At 39.3% G+C, this 25,288-nt stretch overlaps 1 protein-coding gene across 1 annotated transcript; it reads right to left on the reverse strand.

The window, feature by feature from the left end:
* Positions 1–762: 762 nt before the first annotated feature.
* On the reverse strand, positions 763–23,830 carry LOC136554630 (kinesin-like protein KIF20A). Its single transcript, XM_066546754.1, has 18 exons — positions 23,699–23,830; positions 22,459–22,533; positions 19,268–19,387; positions 18,235–18,373; positions 17,961–18,145; positions 14,644–14,740; positions 13,962–14,159; positions 13,766–13,877; positions 12,232–12,303; positions 10,613–10,759; positions 9,835–10,000; positions 8,290–8,460; positions 7,455–7,594; positions 5,759–5,924; positions 4,039–4,156; positions 3,883–3,950; positions 2,187–2,306; positions 763–1,005 (listed from the first exon to the last, which is right to left on the reverse strand). Exons 1-18 carry the CDS (start codon positions 23,828–23,830, stop codon positions 763–765), a joined length of 2,469 nt encoding a protein of 822 aa, XP_066402851.1.
* Between the last annotated feature and the right edge of the window lie 1,458 nt (positions 23,831–25,288).

The following is a 25,288-nucleotide window of genomic DNA, read 5'->3' on the forward strand; positions in this document are numbered from 1 at the left end:
TATATCAATCGCTGTCATTATTTGGGCTCTAATTTCATGATCTTATCTTGGTTTTGCTGATTTATAAAATGAAGAGTCAGAGCTGAATTTAGCAATGAAAAATTTTATTAAATACACATTTCAAAGTTTAATACATATTCCTAGTGGAAATTCAAATTTTATTTAAAGAAATTTCTTTACAAAGCCAAGTTAGCTGAAAAATAGCAAGGAGCCAGATCAGATTTCATTTCATCACCTTCTCTAGCAGTTTGCTTAGAAGCAAGTCTCCAGGTCAAAACCAGAATATTAACTAAGAACCATGCTATTTTAACTACTTAGGATTAAGTTTACAATCCATCTGATTTCTAGGAATCAACCATGATATAAAATAACTTTAAAAGATAATGAACAGCAGATGAGGGACATCCCACTTTGCATGAACCACACATGAACTGCACTAAAGACACAGATTCTTACACACATTTATCAGTACAGAAGACCATGAGAGCAGTTACTCCAGAATTAAAATATATATATTTCTCAAATCACATCCATGTATCAACAGTAAAAGCACATGTCTAGACTCATACTTTTATAGCTCTAAATTCAACCCTGATTCAATTAAAGTTCTGTATTAAACATTTTTCTCCATCAATATGACAGTGAAGATGGCATCTAAGAGTGAGAAAGAGCTACCAACAGTTTAAGATTAATAAAGAAGCCTAGTAACTTCACACTTGGATTTATCAAATATTATTCTTTTGCTTTATGAGGCAACATTACTTATTTTCTTGAATAGGGTAAAGCCTCTTCATACTTCCCCCAGCCTTTACCAAGAGGTGTACTAGCAGTGGATGCTACTGTGGATTTCAGGTTAGCCAGCAAACCTCTCCTGGGTTTCTGTTTTGACTCCTCCGCAAAGAAATTCTTTTTCTGTTCTTCAAGCTCTTTTTGCAGGGAAGACACTGTTTCTTCAAGCTCAAGAACACGTTTAGCCCAGTTCTGAAGGCTATCCATTTCTTGATCCTATGAGGATAAGGCTCTGTTAAGTATGTGAACACTCTATGGTCTCTCTCTCTTTCATGCAGTTAATTTTCTGGTTCACATTATTTTATTAAACCCATAAACACCCTTGTTATTGCAGTGTCATATGGCCATTCACTAGCCATTTCCTCTAAATTACAAAGTAATTAAAAACCCAGCAAACTACAGGGCCATACAATCTAGTTAGAGACCAACTCTGACTAAGAGGCTGATGCTAAAATGCTTTGCCACACTATGCAAAGAATTGATGCTGTTCTAGGAACCAGATAAAGGTAGCTTTCCTGCCTTGCAATTTCTGAAAGCAAAACTGGGCAAATCAAAACTCTCATAGCATAAGTCTGCTAACCAAGACTGAGTAAATGCTTTGAGTGGGCAGAATACAGAGTGTTAAATACACCCTTTAATCTCTGTTAGCAGAGATTACCAGAGGTTAGCAAAATCACCTTCCTATCAATAAGGGATAGGAAGGTAACTTCCAATTAAAAAGTTCAAGTCAAATAATTTTCAGTCTCAGATTTAAACTAAAAAATATGCAGAAAGTAATCTAATGTTCAAAGAAAGACATCAGTAAACAGTTATTATACCTGCAGATTACAAGTGACACATAGATTCAAAGTGCCAAGAGTTGAAAAGTTTCATTTTTTTGTTTAGGACTCTAGTTGATATATCTGAGGTCAGATGCAGTAAAGGAAGTCCCTGCTTTTGAAGGAAAGATGTCTATTTCTGTATTAAACAGTTTATCTGCCCATATATAAGTTTGGCCACTTCTGGCCATAGATCCTTAGGCCTTGTTGCAGTGGAATTTGTGCACTGATACCTTGCTTGCCTCAGCAACATGCCTCATGATGAGTTCTAAGGGGTATTTTCTTTGCTTGACAAGAATTCATGACATCTTCAGATGAGCAGGCTTTGTCAGCAGAGTTACCCCATTGACGGTCATTCACTTAAGTTGAAAAATGAGTTTTGTCTTACAAGATTCAGAGTCAAGTAGTGAAACACAAGGGCTCTGAGCTCATAATTCAGGAAGTTAGGTACAGAAAAAATGCTAACATGAAAACAAATTGCTAATTTAACAGTGGTTTTATATGTAAAAATGTGCAGAAGCAGCCAGTACAACTATAGATACAAGCCATGTTAAAGTTGGTTTTAAATCATTGACTAACCTTGAGCATGATTGTGTGCTTCAGTTGACTGTTTTCTTCTGCCATTTTTCTGTAGCCTTCATTAGCTTCTAGCAGGGTTTCATTTAGTTTCTGTATTTTAAACTTCAGAGATTTTATGAGCTGAAAATAAAGCCCATACACATGGAAGTTCAGAACAGCATGTTTTACACTGATTTTGTTTATGACTAGAACAGTGCAAACTGCAAGATCAAAACAAGAAAGTCTGCTTCTCTCAACATCCTCTGTCCCAGCTCATCCTTTCAGGTGATAAAATGCAGCTGGAGCATTCAAAGACTGTTGAGTTGAAGCTACTGTGATTTACAGAGCTGCCAATCAAAGAACAGTAACACAGACCAGGCTACATGTGGAACAGCCTGCTCCATTTCAGTAAGAGTGGTTAAAAGAACACTTTTGTCTCATTAATACTATTCACATTGGAGCACAGCTAGCACAGAAGGCCTCATCTTTGTGATGGGAAAATTAATTAATTAAGCCTAAGCCCCAATAGGCAAAAAATTCTGAAGCAGAAAAATAGATGTTAATAGATATTATTGTTAATTTACTTCTATAGAGTTGCTAAAAAAACTCACACCCTTAGCCCATTTAATGGCTGAATGGGAAGAAAAAAATGGTGAATTACAAATCACACGTGCACTGATCTTTGAGGCAAAGCAGCAGAAAGGCACTGATGGAATGAACTGGTTTAAACCATTCTTGCTTCAGTTATTGCCAGGAATCAATCTCATCATTCTAGCACTTTCTAGCCACACAAAACAATCAATAACTGTATCCTCACAACAAGCATAAAAGCCAAACTTTCACCAAAATTTGAAAGTGACATGGGAAAATAAAGTAGAGCTCTCAAAAACTGTGCAAAACAAATCCTACAGCCATAGCACGAGACATTAAACTTGGTAAGGAAAAAGTTATTTTTGGAGTATTCTTTCTTAATAGAAAGGGATTTAAGTTCACTTTCTATTTACATGGCTTATTAGAACCAGCTGGAACTATTTATCCAATCCCTACTCATATTTGATGTTAGAGAAAGAAGCAACACTTATGTCTTCCCTTCTCCCCATATCCTCTTTAAACATGGGAAACAAACTGTATCTTTACAAGATCATCACTCAAGGAGTAGAATACAAACGCATACTTAAAAATTATTGTTTTCCATAATTCCCACCTCTATATGGTACTCAGAGCACAGAGATCTTGTTTGAAGAACAGAGATATTCACCTTTACTTAAGTTTGGGGTGATAGTGGAGTTGAGTACTTCCAGAAAGGACTGCTTTAACGCATTATTTTTTATTTTAGATCTAAAATTTAAACTATTGCCAGATTCTGTAACTGTTCCCCTATGCAGAAGCAGGCAGCATTTCAGAAAGGAAAGCTCTGAGGTCATGGCAGCAATATTTACAATGAATTCCAGCACAAAGCTAAACATACTTCCTTGCTTCCAACTCGCACCACATTCACCAAGACTTGTTACAGTAGCAAATGGTTGTACAGACCAGAATGAAGCCAGAACAGTCTCTGGCAAAAGTCATCCACAACTGAACAAGGGCTTTTTTTGGATAAGCTCAATGCCCATTTGCAGGAATCTTCGTGCTTTTGTCTACAATGCACGTCTTTAAGCATTGAACCATGATAGAGTTCACAATCTTTATCCCCAGAAAAATACTAAGCAGGAGCTACCTCTTCCTTCTCTTCACATTGTTTCTGCAATCCTTCATTGGCTCTCTTCAACGTGCTGTCCATAAGATCTATAAGAAAAAGAAGGCAAAAGAAAGGTTTGTTAATACACATTACCAGGAGTAAACAGAACTTTGAATACCCAGATTACATTCCTACCTCGTTCCATGTTATTTTCAGAAGTCGGAATATCCGAGCCCAGGCTTCCCAGAGCCAACAGCCTCCCTGACTGCTCATCAAGTTGCCTTTCCAATTGCAGTATTTTCCTCTCTCTATCCTGAAAAAAAATAAGGGCATAGGGTAGAATTTGCATTTCTGCTTATCTGATGCATTAGTGTGCATCCTTCAATTACACCACACGCATGTGTAATTTTAAATTATTTCACAGGTTATGGTTAGGAAATCACAGTAAGGGATAACACTCAGGTCACAAAAACATCTAGGAGGAAGTTTCTTTACAAAGGAGTCAACTCTTCCAGTCTGAGGATTTCCAAACAGTATTAAAAGTAACCATATGTCAGAAAGGAAACTTTAGCATGTCTGTGCTAAGCATTGTTGCAAGTTAGCTTGCTAACTAAGGAAAAAAATACTTCACAGAGCTACATTTTAATCTCAAATCCTTTCCCAGTATCTGTCAGATTGCTGGTGTGGTATTTCAGAGTAAGAAATCAAAAAAGTGGCGTCATCAAGAAAAGTTATTCATCTAATTCTGGTTTTCTGAAGCTGCCCACTCAGATTCATGCTGTTCTCTTCTTTTGTCAGCTAACCCTTCTACATCTCAGGGATTTCAGTAGTTTCTTATCTGACTTGCAACCAAAAGCATCTTGCTCTTTGAATTTTCCCTTATGCAGCCTCTTGGCCAGTATAAGAGCACTATTAAAACTCTTTTTGTCCACTCTAACATAGTGTATAGCTAGGATTTGACTGAACACAGAAACAGAGTCCAAGTGAGGAAAAGAGATAAATTTGAAGGAGATGGAAAAACACAGGCCATTACATAATATGGTGCTGCTTGTCAGCACCTGAATGGAGAGCTGTAAAAGCAGAAATATTTCTATACCACAATCTACAAGAGAAACCCACTTCTCAGTTCTTGAAAGGAACCTGTCTATGCATAGAGTGTGATGGCTTATCAGTTCCAGAACAGGGGAGTGCAGCGAGAAAGCTCCTCTAGTGGACATCACAGCTGTTCTATTCTTCCACTAAAACCTTCTGAAAACAAGACCCACGGGTCTCATCTGCTGCCTGGATGCACTTAACCATCTATGCAGAGGTTAGAAAACTGAGTTGCTCATAGCTAACCTGGCTGCATTGCAAAAGGAGTAGCAACTCACTGATGCCAACACTGAGCAATTCTATGTTTGAGTACATTCAGGAGATTCAGTTCTCTCCTGCATGAAGTTGGATTTTTCATGGGTTTCTCATCCCACAACCCTCCCACCACCTCCAGACCAGTTATAATTAAAATAGCTATCCTGTAACAAATTCCCCATCACCCTCTCAGAGTAGCATTGTAATCTACATCCTATGATGCCAAAGATCTCTAGAAAGCCAGACTCCTGTATACATCACTTCCCTGGGTGTTCCAGTCACTGCACCTTTATCACATTGCACCTTTATCACAAAGATAAAGACTACTTGGCTTTAACTGAACTGTGCCCTCAAAAATCAAGAGGTTTAGGTGTGCACTATAGGTGGTGCCAGAAAAAAAGACATCTGCATGCTTATGGTGAGCACTGAACACAGAACAGCAAGGCTGAACTGCTAGTTATTTTCCTTGTTTAGTGTTATATCCAAAATCCCAGAGTGATTCTGTTAAAGAAAAGCAAAATTTACAGTTAAGAAGCTAGAGCACGCTTTAATGGCAGTCAAGTCATACCTCAACTTTCTCTTGTTCAGCTAGAAATTCCTCTATGGGGACATAATGCTCTTCAATTTGTTCCATTGCACACATATATGCATGTTTCTTAATGGCTTCTTTATACATTTCAAATTTGCTCTCGAGTTTTTCTTCATAGCTGTCTTTCATGTCTTCCAAGCGGTTGCTGAAGAGAACATGTTGGTTATGTATAATATAACTTAGTTATGTATAATATAACTAACTTTACATTCCAGCTAGTGCGTTTGACTACATGTATTCAACTGAGAATATTCAAGTTATTTCTCTAATCAGAAATAGTGAAACAAAAAGACAAAAATGCACTTTTTTTTCCTTTTGATCTTAATGATCCTACAGACTTGCACCAAAGTGTAACTTCTACTTGGCTTATACCAAATAAATGCTATAGAAGAACACACAGTTAACACCTGTCAGAAAAAAAATTATAGAAATCAAGAAAATCCACCAACATACAGCAACAGAAGTGACCACACCCATTTAGATGTTATATTTGAAACATGCATCCTGGGGCCATCTTTCACTTTGAGTTTTGGTTGGTTTTTCTTTTTTTCCATTTAAGATAAATGCCAAATCCATTTTCATAGAATCAGAAAATGGCCTGGGTTGGGAGGGACCTTAAAGATCATCTAATTCTCACATCCCTATCATGAGATCTCACATCACTATCATGGGGAGTGACACTTTTCACTAAACCTTTCCAACAAGTCCTTCAAACACTTCCAGGAATGGGGCACCCACAACTTCTCTAGGCAACCTGTTCCAGTCCCTCATCACACTCACAGTAAAGAATTTTTTCATAGCAACCAAGCTAAACCAACTCTCACAGTTTGAATACACTCCCTCTTCTCCTGTCACTACATACTCTTGTGAGAAGTCCCTCCCCATCTATTATTTCAATACTTCCCACATTACTGTCAAAATTTAAAAACATGCCCCATCAATGATGCAGAAAATCACCTCAGAGAAAAAGCATCAATGCTAATTCATCTGTTTGGCCAAAGAACACCAAACAATTTTAAAGCTAGTGCAGGGGTTAAACCATAGTGTACTCAGCTGGCAACTTGGTGTTAATTTTTTAAACAATTCAAACAGCAGGAAACTGATTTAAAGAAGAGTTAAGAGGAAGTGAACTCAACTTGAAGAATCTGGACTTGAAAAAAAAATTCCTAAATTAACATCAATGCAGGGTTCATAATTCATAAGATAATTCATAAAGGCACAGTAATAGATAGTAAACTAACAGTGGCTCATAAGTCATGTGGAGGAGCTCAAAAGAGCCATGAGTCAAACTACCTTAAGCACATGCATGCATATTAACATGACAGAGTGTGTTTTGGAAAAATAGCCTCAGTGGGGTACCTGTAGCAATCTTCCACATCTGCTAAGTAGCAATAACAAGCCAGGACAGGCTCCAGTAATTACACATTCAGCAGAGGAAAGTTGAAGAGAAAACAGCATTACTTTTTCACTGTAAATGGGAAGAGGCTGTTCTGAACAAGTTTAATGCTCTTTCTTCCCTTTCCTTCTGAGGTTTTGAAATTGTGCAGCCCTGTCTTCTCTAAATAACACCAGCAGAAATGTCCTGAATATACACCTGTACGTACACACATCCACATGTGTGCATTGACACCCATGGAACCCTTTCAGTCTCAAAGCAGGCTGCAATGGGACTTGCCTCCAGGCTTCCTCTGTTTCCAGCAGCTGTCGAAACATTGCTTCTGCCATCTCTTTACGGATCTTCACCTCCAGAAGGAGCTTGCTTCGCCTTTCTGCAGCTACCTTCTCCTTTAAGTCCTCTGCAGCTTTCAAGAGGTCCTAAATTTAAAATATTTCACTTCAAAAACCAACACTGAAATGCATATTGACATGCATCTCAAAATATTCATACAGGCAGACATCCACAGAGGGTACATTTACAAACTAATGTTTTTTGAGGGTCTGCACCAAAGTTTAAATATTTTCAAATATAAATTTCTACTGCAAATACATCCTGTATTTGCAGTAGACAAAGTGGACATCTTGATGGTGTCCACTATCAAAAAGTTCACTTCTGTTTTGGCATTTAAATATTCGTTTGTACAGCATAACAACATAAAACCTATTTGATTTTTACAAATCAGGATTTGTACTTTGATTTGACACTTGATTGCTATTAGATTGTTTATCTTTGTTTTTGAAATGCTGCATCTTAACTTGTTACTGCTGTTTCAAAAAAAAAGGCACAAAAAAACCTAAATTATGTTATATTAAAGATATGTACTGCTTCCTTAGTCTTCTTGTTGAACAATCAGTTGAATTCCAAATTTAGCACTTGATCTAACTAGAAAGCCACAGGGCATCCTTCCACAGCTACACTGAACTAGGCCACTCAAAGTCTAGTCAGTCTGACACTGAACAGAAACTTAAACTTCCCATTTGATGCAGCTTTCAGCACATGTCTTATGCTAAAACAATATTAGAACTAACAGAAATGCTTTCTTGGGTGCAGTTCTAAGTAGACATGCATTTACCTCATGACTCAGAATGGTGATGTCCACTTCCTCTTCTGCAGAGGTTTCAGTACTGTCAGCAAAGTCATCTACAGATGTGTTAGCATCAAAGTGCATCATAGGTTTGCCATCACCTCCAACTAGCTTTGGTGGAAAATAACCAAAATTTTTGGGCAGGATTGTCTGGATAACCTGAAAAATCCAGAAATTATTTACTAATGCTGTCAATATTGTAGGTATCAGGATACCAGGAAGAAGTAGCATGAATGCATTGTTGTGTTTACACAATATTTAATGATTACATGAATGTAAACAAAAGCTTACATGCCTTTTTGCAGAAAAAAGAAGAATCCATCAATGTAACATAATTCTTACATGAACATAAGACTTAAGTACTCTAAAAAGAGTGAAAATGGAAATATTATCTGCTAGCAAACTTAGCATACTTGTCTAGACAGGTGGTTTCTCTTCCCCTAAAATATAAGTAGTTTTGGTGTTGTTTCCTGCAAAGTTAATGAAAAGCAGAAAATCCCTGCAACATTGCTCCTTCCTGAAACAACATGACTAAGAGTCAGAAATTCATGTTATTTACATAAAGACTTTAAGTAACTATGCCATAGGACAGCATTTCAGAGAAGTTTTTCTCCACAGTACACACTTATAACAAAAGTCACACCTGAAGAGAATTAGAATGATCTTCCTCTCTGAGATCATATTAGACATACTCATACAGATTTGTAACAACATGACAGAAATCATCTGTGGCTCCAGACTAAAAAATTACTGTATTTCTGCCATGAAACACAGCATAGCCCACCATCCCACTCCCTGCAAGAAGAAGCTTCAGGGAACTTCAATGAGGTGAAGGACAAACATCAACCCCAAGTCCTGAATTTAGGGGGAGATGGAGACAGAGAGCAGAATGAGGCCCCCATATTCCAGGAGGAAATGGCCATTGACCTCCTGCAGCACGTAAACACACACAAGTCTATGTGGCTGGATGGGATCCACCTAAGAGTATTGAAGAAGATGGAGGAAAAGCTTGCCAAGACACTTCTTTATTATTAATTATTAGCATTAATTACTTACTTTAGCCAAATAGGAGCAATGCAGTTGGAAAATATCTCATTTAGACTACAGAAGATGATGATACTTTAACCACCACCAACTGTCCAAGAAGTTGTTAACAACTCATCTTGTGCAACAGATGTTTAACTGCACCCAGGTTAAGTAATTCATCAAAACTTCAAATTGAAATCCTGCATTTGCTCAACTATATGGTATAAATCAGTCATATCTGACAGTGCCCTGTGCTTTACACAGAACATCAGTGGTGTAGAACTGAACAGTCAGACAGCTGCAGTTGTCTTAACCTCTTATGACAAATAGGTTTGAAGATGGGCAAGGCTACTAGAAGCCTTTTAGAGAGAGGCCACGTGCAGAAGAACTAATATGAATAATCAAGAATCCAAATCACACTAAAATCCATACAACCTGATAATTTCACAAATCACAACAAACAAAAAAAAAAATGCAGAATAGCAGAAAAAGTAGATATACTCTTACCTGTCTGGCTAGAGCTGAAAATTTCATTACATGCAGTGTTTCATCATATGTGGAAGTATGCTGATTGATGTTTACAATCATACAAGCTTTGCCTTTCCCACAGAAAAATGGCTGAAACAGACGAGTCAGCTTACTCTCTCTGAATGGAATATAGCTTGGCTTCATCCTCAGGGAGGGAAAAAATTAAAATTAAACTGTGGGAAAAAAATTATATTGTGGGCTATTGTAGCTCACATTAATTCTGTTTCTCTCTTTCAGGAAAGACATCCAGGAGGATGCTCATATTTAAGCCTAAGTGATTTTTACATCAAAGAGCAACATCTTTGCTGGATTTCATAGGCTTTCTAACAAACTGAACTATTTAAAAGTAAAAGTAGCATGGTGTCTGCATCACAGTTTCCTATTGTTCCAAAGCAGATACTGGAACAAGCTAAAATTAAGTGCAGGTCATCTATCAGCTATCTGATGAATATATCTGTATAATTTGCAGGTGGAAGTGAAGATGACAAAACTGAAGCTTTGTACACAAAGTGTATTGTTCATATATATACACTAAAAAAATGTTGGCAGTTCACTGCAAATTACCTTTTTTTGCTCTCCACAAACACCAGTTGTGGAGAGATGGTTCTTTGCAGGTATTACAGTGACATCCATAAAAAAGAAGACTTAAAAGATTTTGTAGATCTCCAATTTTCTCTGTGCAAACTGCTTGCAGAAATACAAAGGGATACTTAGTGCTTCCACCTAAAACTGAGCATGTAAATAACTTGTCACTTACTTTGGGTTTTGATTTTGCTTCAGTGCTGCAATGCACTTTCCAAGGATGTGAAGAGAATTATTAATATTTCCTGCTTCTTTTAGTCTGTCTCCAAAGACATGTGTTTTATTACACCTCTCTGAACCAGCCAAGTCACAGAAGGACAACCTGCATGAAAGAGTTATCCAGAACACACGCATGAAGTCCTTCTCAGCTCACCTTAGAGCTCTTTGCTTGGCTATAGAATTATTTGCTGCTAAACTCAGGCCACTGAATTGTCCCTCGTGGCACTCTAGGTTACAATCAGAAAATCAGCCTGGATAATCAAGGAATTCAATAAATTTTACTTTATATTAGGAAAGCTGTTGAAATACAGGAAGTTCTGGAAGTTGGATAATTTATGTGACCATACCATTACTCATACATAAACTTATTTAAATAATTTGTAAGACCATAACCTTTCATACAGCAAAAATAAGTCCTATACAAATCATTAAGGCAACCATTTCAAATGTATGAAAACCTTATGTTCTTTATCCTTTCCAGCACAAGATGAAAAGCTTTTTTCTTCCTTAAGCAACATACAAACTCTGTCATTCACCTAACAGCTGCTGCAAGTTTTGCCAGGGGGATACACTATGACAGAGAACAGCAAAAAAAAAAACCAAAACAGATGCAGTCATTTTCTCAAGTTATCTTTTCTTAAGAGTATTTATCACTGTAACATCTGACATTTAAATGTGTTACCTCACAGTGAAGTATATTTATTACCATCCCTGCTCAGCAGAGACAAGGGAGAAAGCAGTAGGAGCTAGGATTGAACTAAAACAATCTGTTACAGGCTGTCTGTATCAATTTTTCTCTATCAAGCTAAATTAATCAGAAGAAAGACAGACACACCATCCCAAAAAAAGCTATCTTCTGGCCTTCAGGCCAGAAGATAAGGCTGCTTCCCCTAAACCAGGAAAGAGCAGAGACTTAAGTGTAAGGACTTAACACTGCTCTCACAGGATGCACTTACATTGGAATTTTACATTAATGAGAACAGTTTTCAAGCAAATCATTTGATGGTCCCATCTTACTGTACATTGGACTATGGAACAGTCTGAGATCATGCCACCAGAATTCTTTTGGGATGAAAGATTTTCATTTACATTCTAGGAGCACACTAAATGTGTTGTCACAAACATTTGACCCATGAAGTTTAGTCTGGTCCCAGGGCAGAAAGACAGATTGGCACAGCTTGGCCCTTCAGCAGCAACTGCTGCCCTCCAGCTGCAGAGATCACCCTCTATCAGCCAGACACTTCAGTTCTGCTTACCAGGACATATCATCTGGTGCTGCATGGTCTTACTCTGCCACCACCTCCCCATTATGTGAGAAAAGACATTTTCCTCAATTTACACACTACTGACAGAGCTGCTCCAGCAAAACCTTAGAGTAAGAGACAGGAAAACACTTTTGTGCTTGTCCCTGTTGAGCTTCCAGTCAGCTTATGTGCTCAGTGGAGTTCTGATTTCCTCCTCAACTCTCAGAGAATTTGTTTATTATTAAAAAGTTCAGCAGTTTGGCATGCTTACACCTTAATAATTTTTCCAAAATATTTACATTGCTGGTAATCACATGAAGCATTCACTTACTCTGACACTCCAAGAACACGAGGCTGAGGCTCATCAGTTAGCTTGAGTAGCCTGATGGAAAATATACTGTGACTGGAATGGAAAAAAGCTCTTTTTAATAGTCAGTTATGAAAATTAAGCAGTCATTGAAGCAAAGTAAAATTTGTATGCTACAGAAAGCTCAGTGGTGAAGAGAGGACAAGAATTAATTCACTAGTTATCTTGGTATATTAGTTACTTTTGCAATGCATTCATTCAGCAGCAAAAAAAGCTATATTTTATGACTCTCTATTTCTTTTCACACAGGAAAAAGAAAAATACCACATAAAGCCTACAATCTGTCTTGGAGAAAAACACCAAGCCAGTTCACTAAAGTCTACTGGTCAAAAGAAGAGTAGACATGTAGCTACTTCATATAGAAAACCTTTGGCAGCACCTGAATTCAGCAAATCTGAAGGATTAACTTAGAAACAAATGGTAGGGAGAAGGGAATAAGTTAAAGTTTTACAGTCCTGTAATTTTGCCTACTTCAATATGCACAGTTACTTGTTTGGTTTTAAAATAAATCTGTTTTCCAGAAAGGTTGAGTTTGTAACACTTGAAAATCCAGTAACTCTGGTTTAGAAAACAATCTACACAGGCAGTAGGGCATGCTGTGTGAAACCAAAGAGAAAAGTCACAAAACCAGAAGTGCCCAATTTCTCTGATTCATCAGGAAGCACAGCACACAAACTTCTTTAGCATATTCCTCAAGCAGCGGGCATTCTAGGCATAAAACTCTGTAAGAAGAGCATGAACTTTACCAGCAGCTGTCTTTAGCTAACACAGAACAAAATAACTCTTGCTTTTTACAGAAAAAAGCAGGCTTAGTAACACTATGATTGTATTAGCTAAAAATAAAACACAACCCTTCCACACTTAAAGGACAAATTATTAAGAGGTCATTAAAATCAAGACAGGAGGCACTTTCAATAGAAATTATACAACCTCCTCTATTTCCTCTCGCTCCATCAAAAGCCAGATTCTCCCTGATCTCTGTCCAGAGCTGGATAAAAAGGTAGGGGTTTAATTCTTAAGATACCAAGTATGCTCAGCTTGAACACAGCAATCTAAAAGCATCTAGAAAATCTAGCAGCACTGCAAGACACCACATGATCTGATACTTCCTATATCCCGCAGTGGCAGGCTCCAGGTTTCCAAGAATTATACTGCCAGTTATGAAAAATTAACCAGCTTTTCCTTCAGCATCCTCACACATCCATTCTCACTCAGCACCACTAGCATTAGCCAAGATGCATAGCCCTGTTGGCACTCAAAAATGAACATGATTTGATCTTTTTGGTTCTCCAAAGGCATGAATAGCAACCCAAGTGTAGCTACTACTAGTCACAGAGTCTCTCCTGGTTTTATTTCAGAGAAAATTTGATAACAAAAGCAGAATAATCAAGTGATGCATTAAACCATTATTGAAGAGTGGTTCATTTCACACATATTCTAAAGTGCCCTCCCTTCCCATCAAAAGGGACAAAGTATGCTTATAATTAGAGGAACAAACCTTCTACTTGATTGCTCATTCATTCTAGTACAGGCAAAGCTTCGGTTCTTGTTTCCTATTTTTAGTAGTCTGCAGCCTTCTTCAGTGCTCTGAACATTAATCCACTTTAAATCTGCAAAAAGAGATCTTTTACATACATTTCTGATCATCAGAGAAATTCTGTGCAACTGCCCAGGCCACAAAACAGTATTATTACCTTTAATGTAACAATTTCCTCCTTGATCCTCACAAATCCTTAAAACTCTGCGCCTTTGAGGTTTTGATGTAGATAAAATACTCAATAGGTCGTACACATATTCATTGTAAATTTCACAAAAGGAAATCCACACAGATGCTTGTGTTCTTTGCTGCATATTGGTCTTATGAATGTCAAGTGGAACCAAGTTCTTCTCTGCTAACCCAAAACAAAGGAAGAGTTCAAAGATCAACTCAGAGAGTTTAAATCAGTATATAGAATCTTCTAAAAGGACCTATAGAACCTGCTAAAGGAGAAGGCTTAAATTCATCTGTGTTGTACAATTAAATGCACATGGATAACTTCAGCTTTTTCCAAAAATGTTCAGACTTCTCAGCAGTCATCTGTTACAAGAATATGCCCAAGTTCTAAGATGATGGCCTTGCTTTATCACAGACTTCCAGCAGTTTATACATTTTATTTGCAAAACTAAGTCTCCCTCTTCCCCCCAAAAGGAGTGAAACTATCAAAATACTTTTATATAGTTGCCCTTTCTCCAGAGGAAGACAAAAATTTGGTTAAAACCTATATATATTTACTTTGCAGTACAGTATAAGGATTTTTTTATCCACTGGTAATAACCCACTAATATTTCTTAATTCATGTTATGTTTTTCCCCACACACAACAGTTTTCCACTTTACCTAGGGAGTTAGAAGGGTAATTGTCTGAAGTACAGGTAGAAGAGTCCAACTTCACGTCAAAGGAATTTGTTATTGTATTTGAGATGCTCTCTGTCTCCTTGAGAAAATAAGAGACTATTAAATCCACATGAACAGATGATGAGAAAAGCAGAAGTTTAAAATGACAGCAATTCCAGTACTTGAGATTTAAATATTGAAGTGATATTAAGTGTTAGGCCACCCTTACTCTGGCTGAAAGTAAAATGTATTTAATAGTACTGAACTATAATCAATAACTGCTCTTTCCACCACATGAATTATTGCTTGCTCCTACTCCCAGCAACCAGTTTTAGTGGCCAGTTGCTGCTAACACTGGAGACTTAACTTCAGAGTCCTAGGAGAAAAAGGATTCTGTCAGACTGCAACAGCTCAGAGTGCCTTTATGAGCCATTGACCAAATCTCAGCAGTGCTTCAGTCATCCAAAAGAACTGGAGAAGTTTCCTCCACGAGTACTGCCAAGGCAGTAGGACTTCAATTATGACAAACCAACACGCTACGTTGCTTTAATTCAGACTGAACTAAAAGGCCATGAAATACAGACATAGTTTCTTTAAATACACACATTTGCTGAATTTCCTTACACCAACAGAACTGTTTTAAATCTGCCAAGATTCACCAAAGCACAGCCTTGAAGTTACCGCTGGAAAAGCTAATGTAACAAAGTAGGAACTCCCACTAGAGCCCAGCATCTCTACATACTACCCCTCTCTCCATATTTCATAGGGCCCCATAAATCAGGACATTCACCCTGATTTCTCTTTCCTGACAGAGGATCATCCTGTAGTAGGAGGGAACAGATCCAGAGAAGCAAACCCTAGTGTTAGAGTTATTCAAATGCAGCACTAACTTGATCATGGATTGGCTGCTGATGCCAATGTTACCCACTTGGTACACCCAAACCACAATTCTTACAAACAGAGAGGCACAGCACCATACTTTGAGGTCTTCCATTTTAAAAATAAATAGCATAGAATAGAATTACAACAAAATCATACAAGTGACCATTTTGCAGAAGCTGCACTGTCTATATGATTGTTTCTTGGGTATTAGAAGCCTAACCACAGCAGGGGTTCTCTTCATTGTTTGTGAAGTGCCAAGCAGGATATGGGACTGACACACATGCATGTCAAAAAAGCAGTGGAATTTAGAAAACCCAGCACCACATTACTTGTGCATGTGATAAGTTTTCATAAAGGTATTGTGAGAAAACTGAGCGAATTAACTGTTGCTATACTGCTTTTCAAGTGGAATACAGAAAAGAGCATGAAGATGCTAAAAAACAAGTGGGAACGGGAACTGACATTGTTTGCCAACAACAGAAGCTGACATTTAATAGAAAATACAATAACAGGTGGGAATAGGAATGCACGTAAAGCATCTTTTAATCCAGTAAAAAACAGTATTTAACCCCATGAAGAGAACCAGGAAAGGGAAGGAAGGGAGGGTAAGAACCATGCTAAGCAAGAGTTGTTGCAGTACTGCAACAGAACTGCATACAGAATAGAAAGTAGGACATTAAGTGCTGCAGTAACTCAGAGCAGTTAAAACTGGGAGAATGAAAGGAACAGCAAGCTCTTTCTGTGAGATATGTAAACTGAGCCTGGGAAATGAGCCTACAGAAATCCATGCCAACCAAAGCCAAGCCCACCAAATCCTATCTGCTCTCAGATTACAGCAGAGGGAGCATCCAAACAGTGATGCTATTCATTCATAAGCTATCAGAACTGGGGATGGTTGAGCTACCTCTATGGAAGCATTGTAACACACAAACAGGGTTTTGTCATGTAATAGTTTCCTGATTCAGCTTTACCTGTCCTTCTGATAGTGGAGTGTTGCTCTCTCTGCACTGCAGTGCATCAGCATCTAGACCACCTACTGCAACATTCAGTTACTAAGCTACAAGTAAGTCAGACTGTGACTTAACAGAATGAAATATTTTTATAGAGTTATCTTCAAAATAAGATATTGACCCTTTGTTCCAGACCCTGGGCTCCTGCCTGTTCCTCTTTTATGGAAGCTACAAGACTGTAGCTTCCATAAAATTTTTGAAGGTATTTACTTACTATTCTCCTAACCATCTCAACTTTTCTTTAAGATGCCCTCCTCCTCTATCTTCATACACACACTCAGAGACACTTTCAAAAGAAATAGGTAATCTTTCAAATCTTTTAGATTTTTCATCTGAGATGTTTCCTCAAGAGTTTACCAGACTCACCATAAACAAAATTTTGGGTTGCAGGATTTAAATTAAGCAACAAAATTTAATGTGAAACTTAACATATGAATTTGAATCATAGAATGGTATTTTTTCAGGATTAACTGGAGTACTTAAACAAGGTTAGTGTTAAACACTACAGAAAAAAGAAAAACCAATCACTATTTCTGTACATCCCAGAATTAATTTAGAGTTGCTTTGAATGATAACCAGCTGAGCCTACTGCATCCTGGGATTAGATGCACAGAATCACAGATCAGGGGAAAGTGTCCTGAGCAAAAGGAATTTGACAGCAAACTGCAACTTGACTTAGAAATATAAAATAGTCCCAGGTACATGGATGTCCACTTTCTGGTGAGGCAGTTTCTTACCATAGAAACAGAAATCACTAGATAATAAGAACAGGAGGGTTGCCACAGTAAAGACTTCTCTATTCTATCTACAGTCTTTGAGACCAGCCTTAGTCACATAACTATCCCCTAAGGCAGAGAAGAATCCTTTTAGGACATTCATTTTGTGGCAACTCCCTTCACATGCTGAGTCAGAAAGCTTCACTGTGAAGTTACATAAATCACAGGTTTATAAACTTTTTAATCTGCCTTAAGACTGTCTTCCACCAAAAGAGACTCTCCCTGCCTTCTTCACTGCCTCTGCTAAGACAGTGCCATCATCTCTCCTGAGCTAGTACAAGCATTTGAATGACTGCACCAAGATCCAGCCTGGGAACCCAACCTGCACGAAGAGCCACTTAACAAGAAGCAGGTTTTAGTTAGATCATGCAGCTCTCACACTTTTCAAAGGCTACTGTCACCACAGTGTCAGAACTGCTCTCTCTAGAAGCTGAGATTTGGCTTTGTGATGGTTTTTGGTTTGAACTCTGTGCTGCAGAAAGTTCTTCCAGTTTACCCGGAGCTCCAAAAACAGCCAATTGCCTTATTATTCCAAAATTCACCAAGTATGCATACTGTAGATTTTAACATATATAAAGAATCAATAGTGGAATAAAGACTTTTAAAACTTCCTGTCTTACAGAACAGCTTTAAGAAGCATTTGGTCACTGACCTCTTTCAGTGATGCAAGAATAGCAGTTTTTAAGGCTTCTTCTTGCTTAACTTGTTCATCTTCTAGTTTCTTAACATCATTGCTCAAATATGGTTTGAAGTTCATCTTCAGGTAATGTCTTCCTCTTATGTGGTTAAAAATCACATCAAGTGAACGAGGTAAAATACCAAGATCTTTTGAAGTCCCTTAAAAATATTAAAAAACTAAGTGTAAAGATTCATGTAAGCTTGTCATTGGCTTTGACTCGGGTTTTACACATGCAAATATTTTATACCTTGGATAGTGAATGTCTTGCCTGCATTTGTAACTCCATAAGTAAATACCAGTCCATTCACTCCATTAATATATGCTCTTATGATATCTTTCATTGAGCCTTCAAAAAATTCACTCTGAGTAGTTTCTGGTCCAAAGACCTAGGATAAGGGAAAGAAAGAAAAAAGGAGTGACAAATGGCACAAAGAAGTTTAATAAGCCAAAATATTGAGTACTGATTGGACATGACTGATTTTTCAGAACAAGCTGGGTAGGAGACACCAGCTTAATTTCCTGTCTTGCCTGAACCCTTCTGATTCAATGTTTTCTGTTGGGTTCTCACAGGATGCCTGCTTAATTCTGAGAGGCACTCAGGCTTGCACTCATTTTTGAATATTTTCCTACTCCTAAAATAAACTGCTCAGAATTCTATTGAGAACATGCTGTTCAGCATACATTTTCAAGAGCTCTGCTGGTGATGTGAAGCTCCCTCCTCATTCTTCACCAGTCACCCACAATTGATGAGAAAAATCAGCATTACAATGGTCTAAATAACTCAATCTCTGGAACTGTTTATCTTTTGGCACTGTAAAAACAGAACTTCTTGCAGTAAGCAAAGCTACTGCAAGAAATTTGCTTTCAGAATAGAAGGTTTAAGCAGTTAAGCTGCTATTCTTTCAAAAGGAAGTTACTAAGTGACATGCTTACATAAATTCCTACAAACATAAGGTCTCTGAGATAAAAGCATCTGCAGGAACAGCAGAAATACAGTAAGTTTGTGTCTACAATATGTTTCTGTAGCATCTGATCAAAGGAAACGACAGACCTGCCAAAGAAGCTTCTTTGTCTCATCTAATAGGCACCCCCATGGTAATACAGCTTTCCTGACACCTTATCAGTAATTAATAAGCAGAGTTTTCAGGGTTTTTTTTTAAAAAAAGGCAAGTACCACATGTAATTAAAAAAAAAATCATACTGCATGACATAATACAAAATTCAGCTTTCATTATAGTGAAAAAAAAACAAAACCAAAAATTTGAAATAATTTGGCCTACCTGAGAAAAGGTGAAACTGTGCACAGCACAACCAATCCCTCTTTCACTGTTTTTCATTGCAGAAGACTCTTTGGGTGCATTAAGAATTACTGTCTGTGCATCTTCAATAGTTACACAACCCTTAAAAAAAACAAGACAAGGTAAACCAAAGCACAGCACAAAGTTAATCAGGAAGAAAGCTAATTAAAGGGAAAAAAAAATGAACATCCCCTCCAACAACCCCCAAAAGCCAAGTATCTTCATCCATTTACCAGAGCTACAAGAAGTGCCACAATTTACATTAAATGTTCAATTTACATTAAATTATCATCTTAAGGCATGTCACTACAGAGATATTCACTTCACATGAAAGCCAGAGTACAGACAAAGTCAAGGCAATCCTTTGGGGTTTTCTAAGAGGTAAAAACTTCTACTAGTATTCCTTCCAGCAACTTTTCCTTGGGAACACTTTCTAAACCCTCGTATTTTGTGACTGTGACTTGCACAATCACTACAAAAATAAAATTACATAGAAATCTACTATTTTTCCCCATCAGTCATTTTCAGTGTGAAACAGACTAGGAGCAGAATTAACAAAGTAAAGTAAGTTACCCTTTGATTGATAAATAGTGTTACCAGTACTGAAGGAAACCAAATTAGTTTCAAGCAATTTGATTGCTATTTCTCAATTAAGTAAAGGTGAAACACAATTACCAAACACTCACTAGCTTGATAATTGTAGGCTGCAGTGTTGAAGGAAAATTTATTTTATACCAGATAGGCCACCAAAGATGCAAAGTGAACTCCCAGTATAGCTTAACAATGTCTTGATCCATCATCTGAAAGGACTGATTGTAACTTAATCTGACATTTATGTTCAGAGACTGGCCAGAACTTCTAAAATCAATAATCCACGTGTGGTGTGTACATAGGAAGAACTGCTGTTCCTAGGAGCCTCAATTAACAAGTCTGATTATTAACTGATATAGAAGCTCTGTGCCAGTAATTAACTGGCAGAGACCTCACAGCAGCCCACAACTTGCTCACAAGGAAACAAAAATGGCCAGGCACTCATCTCTTCTCACTGGTCACCAGTGACAAGACATGAAGGAATGGCCTGAAGTTGTCAGGGGAGGTTTAGGTTGGATATTAGAAAAAGGTTTTTCCCCCAGAGGATGGCTGCACACTGAACAGGCTCCCCTGTCAGAGAAGGGGTCACAGCACCAAGCCTGACAGGGCTCAAGAAGCATTTGGACAATGCTCTCAGGCACACAGTGTGACTCTTGGGGCTATCCTGTGCCAGAAGCTGAGCTTTGATGCTCCTTGCAGGTCTCCTCAAACCCAGCTTATTCTGTGATTCTGAGAAGCTCTAAGAAACTGCTTTCTGAATTCAGACCAATCACCTGCTCCCTGTGCCAGGCTCTGAACCTGTATAGTCTTTAACATTTCTCCCACATCAGCAGGGACAGGAGTGCTGTCAGATGTACTAAACCCCAGAGAGCTACAGAATAATCCAGGATGTGCAGCATGTGCCATAAGCTGCCACCAACCTCACAGAAGCCTGTGAGTAGAGGCCCAAAGCAGTGAGATCTGCAGAGATGGAAACCAGCTGGTAACAATTCACTCCACTTGTCTCCCCCAGCTAACCCTGCAGGTAAGTTGGCAGGAGCTGCACCATTTCTGGCACTGAAGACATAATTTATATCCAAAAAACACAACTTCCTGCTTTCCCACAGGTGACTGGAGAATTGCTGACAGGAGTACAGAATTTCACCCAGAGCTCTCACGCTTTACTTCCATAAATCATTATTTCTATAAGCATCAGCTGATCTGTTAACCTGTTGATTGTCTTTGTTTAAAGTATCAGCCTGTAACTATAAGAAATAGGTTCTTCATTTTTTTTTTTGTGCTACAGATTTGGAACAAAGGTGCTTTCCTGAAAATTATGAATGGCAAGGAGGAATAAGACCTAAAAATTAAATTGATCTGTTTGATTTAACAATTAGGAAGTGAGGCTAACTTGACTGTTTTGTGTGGGCTTCTTCCATTTGTTACCAAGCATTTTCTTCTTGGATTCAGTTGATAGTAAAGAAAGTAGAAAACACTAAAAATGTTGAAGATCTTTCAATCATTCTAGTTTTGGAGGCTGAGAAAAAAGCCTTAATCCCATGCAAAACAAATTCTACAGCTAAAAGGTTGGAAGTTCAACTATTTCAGCCTGAACTACATGAAAACAAAAAAAAAATTTGGACAAACTTCAATGTTCACTTTTTCCTCCCTGCTTTTAAGAAATGTCTCGCTCCAAAGAGGAATGCACTAAACAACTCCTGAAACAATTTGATTTTGCAAATCAATTTACACTTGGAGCCAGCTCAGACTGCTGAATTTACCAAACTGGAAGCACTGTGGAAGTACACACTATTCAAGGAGAGCTAAGAAAAGGCAAAGGGAAGTTGGGGGCAAGGGAGGGGGGAAGAATAATCCATTTGAAAACAATACAAAGGTTTCAACTCTGGTAGATCAAAAGCAAGAATGCATTTTTTAAAAGAAATTTGCAAGAAGCAAATAAGAACTAACACTAAATCCTTCTTAGAGCTCTTCAAGCTGATCTTTCCTCAATCAGACAGCCTGCAAAGACAAGGGCTAAGAGATATGATATAGAGATCTTGTCCTCCAAAGACAGCTAAAGGAATTCTTTGCATCAGTGATCACACTGAGGGGAAGGGGAGCACTCCTAAATGTTTGTACATGTGTGTGTATAAAACACTGAAGCATCCAAATCTGACAGTGTGGAGGTTACAGAAGATTTTTGACAGGCAGATCAAGAAGTCACCAGGATGAGGTAGGAGATTATTCAAGCATTTCAAAGAAGCTTAAAGGTCAGATACTCAAATTATGCCTAGAATTGCATAATCTCTTCCATGGAACTCCTTGGTATCTTGAGCACTACAGAGAGGTGACACCAATTTTTAAATAACGTACCCAGTGAAACTTTGAAGAGCTACAGGTGTGCACATCTATATCATACAAATTATTAAAAGTCATGGGGGTGAGAAAGAAAAAATATTGCATCTATCCAGATGCCAAATAATTCTACATAAGGGCAGTACATGGCTTATGCAAAAGAAAGTTCTGCCTTACAACACTGTGTGTTGGCCAGGGGAGGGGAAAAAAAAAAAAAACCCACATTATTTCTTAGTTCTACAACAAACCTGGGATTCATGGCTTTCAAGCTCTGCTATAGAAAAGGGCCTCACTCTCAAGAAGACTTTCAAAGGCTCATACACCTATTCAATAAAAAGAAGAAAGACACAAAACACAGTTATAATTGCCACTTTTTAAACAGAACAGCCCCAAATCATATCAGCATACCATCTGATACGGTGTTTCCTATTTTATATTAATGCCTTACGTTTTCCTTTCATGTCAAGTTCAGACTCTAAGCTTTTATTTGCCTCTTTCCCTTCTACTGTCCTTAAGTAACCCTTCTTTTGTGTGTGCCCCCCCTCCCCTCCCTTTAGCATTCTTTCACGACAAAAGCAGTATTTTGATTTTACAAGAGCACACTATCGGAGGCACGAACTGCAGTGCTTCCACCTTCTGGTCTCCCGCTGTACTGAATTCAAGCTGTGTTATTCTAACAGCTGCTACCCAGCACTTTCATTTCCTATGGAGCATTAGCCCCGAGTGACACATTCCTAGCCCCAAGAGACCGCTTCCTTACCACCATCCAGGCACCAGACCCTCATCTTCCTCACAGTCACAAGCAGGAAACTGCTCTCAGTTGCTCAGGTGGCCTTTTCCATTCCCCAACCATTATAAAACAGCCTCCCCTCCCAGGTAAAGCACTGATAGCAGGGAGCATTTTAGAGGGATCCCAGCACTCCTTCCTTTCTCGAGGAGTTTGTCTTCACTTTGGCAACGTTTCATTCAGCAGATGGATTTACTAGAGCTCTCCACAGCCCTGTCATGACCAGCACTAATCAGGCAAAGTGAAGTCACCTGAGGAAAAGTCACCCAGGAAACAGATCCCTCTAAAAAGGCAGAGCTGGGTATATTATCTTCTGCTCGAGCACAGCAGAGCATTATAGATTTTTAGTTCCAAGCACCCAATGAGCTTTCACATCAAGGATCCATGTATTTTTTAAAGCTTATTTAAACGAACACTACTGTCTCATTACATTTAAATTGCAATTACTGAAGTCCTTTACTTTTTTTCTCAAAGTTTAGCACATCAGATGACATAGCATTAACCATGTGTCTGCATTTGATGCAGGTTATGACCCGTATGTAAGCAAAGAGAAATAAGCAGAAGAATCAAACACATCTCAGGGGAAGAGGAGTACAGCAGTTGTCACCAAAGAAACATTTATTAAAGCTTAAAAAAACCCCAAAATCCACCAAAAAATAACCCAGCATCAGCAGAATGCACCTTGTAAAACCAATGCACACCTGCTGTTCCTCTGTATTAGGCAATACTGTTGACGCCAAGGGTGAAGATTTACCCTCTACACTCAGAAAAGAAACCGATTCCAACAGATCACACACTTTCGTGGGAACACAGCTTTTCCCCTCATCAGCCATCGTTCTCTGCAGAGGAACTTAAAAGGAAAGAAAAAAAAAAGCCCATCATTTTCTGAGAGAACGGACAAAAATACACGCGGAGCATAACAAAGATGGGGGCAGCTCGTATATAAAAAAGCACTTCCGAAGAAAACAGGGCAATCTGGAGAAGTTTGGGGAGTACAACCTTTAAAAAAAAAAAACACCTGGCAGGTTATACTAGGAAAAACACACAGGGGAAAGCCTCAGCTGGACACTGCTCTCATCCAGCTACAGCCCCCTCCCCGGCAGGCTCGACACCCGCAGGCACAGGGCCAAGGGCCACCCCCGCTCCCGAGGCCGCCGAGCGCCGATCCCGGCTGCCATTCCCGGGAGCGCCCCCGGAGCGCCGCCGCTACCTGGGCGCGCGCGGGAACCCGCGAGCCAGGCCCGCGCCAGGGTGGGGGGGCATTTTGGGAGGAGAGGCGGGCGCTGATTGGCCGGACGCGGGGGAAGGCGGGCGCTGATTGGTCGAGCGCGGGGGAGCGGGGAAGGGGCGGGCAGAGCTCCCTCGGGCCGGCAGGGGGCGCCGCCGCACAGCGCACGGTGCTGGAGCCGCCGGCTCGTGAGGGAAGGAGGGAACGGGGAATGAGGGGAGCGGGATGTAGCGGCGTGTGCTCGGTACGCAGGGTTTGCTTATCGTCCTGAGTAAGGCACGGCGGTAAAGAAGAGCTTTGAACCGACAGCCGGGCGGCCAGAGGAGAGAGGTGTTCTGCCTGGAGGAGGGGGTCGGGAGGATGGGCGGGGAAGACGCGGGTACCGAAATGTTTCCATCCGAGCGGGTTATATAAAGTCAGCGTGGGTGTTACGTAACCGTCCCGACGCTGCCGCGGTGTAGGAGTAGAAAACGAAGTTAGGAAATAAATAAGTGAAATCGTGAAATGTGTGGGTAACGCGAAAGCCAGGAGTGTGCGGGTCAGGGACGGCGGGGAAGGCAGGATGAGCCTGGAAGAGCTCCACGGTCCAGGGCCTTCCACAAGCTAAGGATTGACCGACCCTCCTGGTAACAAATGTAAAACCCTCCCGAGTGAGCCGGCCTGGTCACACAGGAGGCGGGCAGCAGTATTTCTGCACAGTGAGGGACCCAGACACAAAGGTAAAGTTGCATCTGTGTTTATGGGTAAGTAGGAGACAAGTGAAGAGATGACAAAGGAAATTGGTCCTTGAAGTTCCACAGCTGAAAGAAGATCGGTGGGACTTCAGGTCATTTAGGTGTGTTTAAGAGGCACCCGGCAGGTCAGAGGTACAGCCAGGTGTAAGCGAGTACAAAACTGTTCCACAGTTTTGACCAACAGAAAAACCAAAGGCAGCAATAATGTCAAACCCAGCCTGCCGTGCCTAGATCCCTCCAAGTGCTGTCACTCACAGGGCTACTCTGTTAATCAGACTACCTGAGTACAAGTAATTTATGTCAGTGAGGGAGTGCTAAGTTATCTCTCC

Source organism: Molothrus aeneus, chromosome 1, assembly GCF_037042795.1.
Source record: "Molothrus aeneus isolate 106 chromosome 1, BPBGC_Maene_1.0, whole genome shotgun sequence".
Classification (NCBI taxonomy): domain Eukaryota; kingdom Metazoa; phylum Chordata; class Aves; order Passeriformes; family Icteridae; genus Molothrus; species Molothrus aeneus.

What these genes read in the sequence shown, in the direction of transcription:
- LOC136554630 (XM_066546754.1), bottom strand. Translation starts at nt 23,830, where the DNA reads ATGGCTGATGAGGGGAAAAGCTGTGTTCCCACGAAAGTGTGTGATCTG. An exon ending in TTCTTGCATCACTGAAAGAG is followed by an intron (nt 14,741 to 17,960) that starts GTCAGTGACCAA and finishes TATTTTCTCAAG; the next exon opens with GAGACAGAGAGCATCTCAAA. An exon ending in TCACCATTCTGAGTCATGAG is followed by an intron (nt 7,595 to 8,289) that starts GTAAATGCATGT and finishes TTTTAAATTTAG; the next exon opens with GACCTCTTGAAAGCTGCAGA.